Source organism: Sander vitreus, chromosome 7 (assembly GCF_031162955.1).
Source record: "Sander vitreus isolate 19-12246 chromosome 7, sanVit1, whole genome shotgun sequence".
Taxonomy (NCBI): domain Eukaryota; kingdom Metazoa; phylum Chordata; class Actinopteri; order Perciformes; family Percidae; genus Sander; species Sander vitreus.
Genome location: NC_135861.1, coordinates 17,238,868 through 17,242,300, shown reverse-complemented (window position 1 = coordinate 17,242,300; position 3,433 = coordinate 17,238,868). Strand labels below are relative to the sequence as shown.

At 43.8% G+C, this 3,433-nt stretch overlaps 1 protein-coding gene across 1 annotated transcript; it reads right to left on the bottom strand.

Annotated features, from left to right (window-relative positions):
- Positions 1–262: 262 nt before the first annotated feature.
- hoxc8a (homeobox C8a) lies at positions 263–2,568 on the bottom strand. The gene is made up of 2 exons (XM_078253964.1): positions 2,044–2,568; positions 263–652 (listed from the first exon to the last, which is right to left on the bottom strand). The coding sequence occupies exons 1-2, from the start codon at positions 2,477–2,479 to the stop codon at positions 336–338; spliced, it is 753 nt and encodes a 250-aa protein (XP_078110090.1). The 5' UTR covers positions 2,480–2,568; the 3' UTR covers positions 263–335.
- Between the last annotated feature and the right edge of the window lie 865 nt (positions 2,569–3,433).

Genomic DNA, 3,433 nt, shown 5'->3' with positions numbered 1-3,433 from the left:
TGGTACAAAATAGCTAAGCCATTTTCCATCTAACATGCGTTTTTAATTGACCCTCTTTTGGCAAGGGTGACTGTTCTATCAAAGAAAATGAGCTACAAGCGTGTGTAGCTTCTACAGAATCCAAATCCAAATGCAACTCATGTTAGGATAATCGTGAGAAGGGAGAATTTTGTCTATTTATGACAGCAATATTAAGAGGGATTCCTGTTCCCTCTTGACATAATGAAAGGGTGGTCATAAAGTTGACGCTCTCTGCCTCCTTGTGACTCTTCGTCTGTTTATGGGACCTCTCTTTTCTCTTTTTCAGCCATATAACCATAAAAAGGACCATAAAATCACTCCTTGGTCTCTTCTTTCTCTTCCGCTTCTTTCTCTTCTGCCTCTTCCCCTTCACCGTCCTCGTTGCCCTCTTCCTCGGCCTCGGCTTCAGCCTCTCCTCTCTGACCCGGAAACTTGTCTTTGTTGTTTTCTTTTTTCCACTTCATCCTCCTGTTCTGAAACCAAATCTTCACCTGCCGCTCGGTGAGGCTCAGGGCGTGAGACACCTCAATCCTTCTCTTGCGGGTCAGGTAAGGGTTGAAGAGAAACTCCTTCTCCAGTTCAAGAGTTTGGTAACGACTGTAGGTTTGCCTCCCATTCCGTCTGCCTGGGGCTTGAATAAAATAAAGCCAAAAGGTTAGCTGGACTGACAACAGTCCCCAATAAAAAAAAAATCATTCAGATGACTTATAATTAATTCTGCATTTGCAGAATTAATGAATACTAATCGTTCAGCGCCTTCATTTAGCTTTCACTCCTATTCACATTCACTCATTAAGAGCGAGGGAAGCCCTTATTTAAAGTGTGAGATGGGTAATTCTATTAAGCAATACAGTTCGTATTCCGTGTGGATTTTCTAAACGTAGTTGTATGTTTCACTGATGTTTGTGTCATTTACAGATCTGTCTGCAGTTCCTCCGACTTTTACGCCCACTTTCACTAAAGAGTTACTGGGTGAGTGTGAGGATATTCTGTATTTGTATTGAAAATGGCTATCAATTATTAATTAATATATCTATAAATTTAGGCAAGGGTGTGCTATATTGCCATCAGTGTATTGATGATAAATTCCTACAAACCAAAATCAATATATTCTATTTTAGATTAGTATTTAAACTACGTGTAGAAGCACATAAATTAGTATGGTTTTCCTCACTAGCAACAGGGCCTACACAAGCCTGGTTGAGATTTTCAGCCACACACACACACACACACACACACACACACACACACACACACACACACACACACACACACACAGAGTGATACACACATAAGGAAAATAAGAAGAGGAGAGAAAAGTATGAGAAAAGAGATGAGGTTAAGCTGCACTGTAACAACAGATGGGGTCAGGCTAATGATAAATATCTCTGAGCAGATAAAAATGAAGCTTACACCTGTGTGGAGTTAATGTAGCCTGATAGCCTGAGCAGAATGATCCATGAATGGAGGAGGTAATATCTACAAAGCCCTTATGATTATGGCTGTATGAGTCTGAGCCACATTGGGCCTGTGGGTCAAATTACCCCCAAACCCCTAAAACCCGGATTCTGGATAATGGGGGCATGTTGTGTTTCAGCTAACCCTCCTGTCACTCTGCATGCTACTAGTGTGTGTGGCACCACCATATTTTAAACTATGACTTATTCATTCTTCCCCCTAGTGCGTTTAGAGTTTGTGAAATATCTTATGACAACGATAATTGACTACAAAGAGCTGCTGTCATGAGCTGTGATCAGCAAATCGTTGTTTAAAGGAACTTTTGAAAGCAAAAATTCAGCCCTGTATGGACATGTGCTGCAGAGTTAACAGCAGCATGCAGTACAGGTTGTATGTGCCCCATCATGTTCCCTGACTTATTTCGTTTTATAGTTAAGAGACACACTCGTGCATACTCAATAATATTTAGCACGAATGCAAACAGACACCTAACACAAGCAGACACACAAACACGCACACACGCGCGCACAGAGTAACATCGAAAGAATAGGAAATATTTCTGACCGTGGGGTCTCATCCAAGGAAACATAAGACTGGGACTGGAGTTTTGATTTAAGTGGCCTTGTCCTTCTCCAGGGTTAGAGCTGCTCGACGATTTACAGTCTGGGTATTGCGCTAGGCTTGCGTCTTGCTGGGTACCATACAGCGTTTGCCTCGGAAGGGCTTCATATCCATAAAATTTCGTTGCGTCTCCGTGGCAAGCCAAAGCGCAGGGGTTTTGTTGGTATCCGGGGTTGGAGATCCCAGTGGTCCCGTGGTGGAAAAAGTCCTGCACATGATGGGACGGGTGCTGAAAGCCCGGTGCGGCTGCTCCGGGTCCGTAAACCAGCGTGTGGCTGCGGGCAACGCTTTGTGGAAACCTGCAGTCGTAGTAAGTTGGCTCCAGTGACTCGCCGCCTTTGTACTTAGAAAAAAGAGGATTAACAAAATAGGAGCTCATGTTTAGTTAGCATCAAGCAGACGGGCTCTCTCGCAGAATATCTCCTTTAGGATGATGGCAGCCTTTTGTTTAGGGTCCCAACTCGCACAGCGCGCACAGGCAGACAAACCGGAACTAGGAGAAACGCTGCCCCTTTGGACAATCTACGGCAGCTCACTCTGTCTGAGCCGTTCCTCTCATTGGATTTCTCTTGCAGTCGTGAGTGTTTTTCCCCAGGTTTCGCAGGCTCAAACCCGGCTCATGGCATGTGCTTTGGGTGTGCCTTAGCAAAGGTTAAAGCTGGCTTGCTCCACCGGCACAGTCACAGACGCTGCTCTTTTCTTTCTTTTTCCTTTTTTTTTTTTTTAGCTTCCCACCGAACCACCCCCACCTCAAGCGCCCCCACACCCTCCTACACCCCCCCACCCCTTCATCTTCCTACGACCGGTCAGACGTGGGCCCTACGTATATCCACCTTGAAAGGAGCTGCACTAATCATAACCAACAACAAGAGGCTTTAAATATGATCAATGTTATGTTTATCACAAAAAAAGCTTTGTTATAAGCTGATCAATGGAGATGTGGAGTGGTTAAGATAAAGACTAAGACATATTACACACATACACTTTGCTTGTTGTCTTTACATGGAGGTTATGAAGTGTACAAAGCAGGGAAGGTTCCCTCTCATAACTTATAACGGATACAGCAGTTATGAGTTGCTGTTTTCCCTGCGAGGCCCTATTGAAGCTTATACACTAATTTCTAGAAAATAGTGGAGATTTTATGAGCTCCAGGAGGTCAACATAGCATTTGGGAAGTATGAACACCAAAACGTTACATAAAGCAACACTAAAAATGCAAAAGCAAGACAACACTGAAGCTATGACATACAAGTGAAACAATGTATGAGAATAAGACATAACATCATCCTCGTGTAATCGAGTAAAGGCCAGGGCGACACACTTGCACCATGCG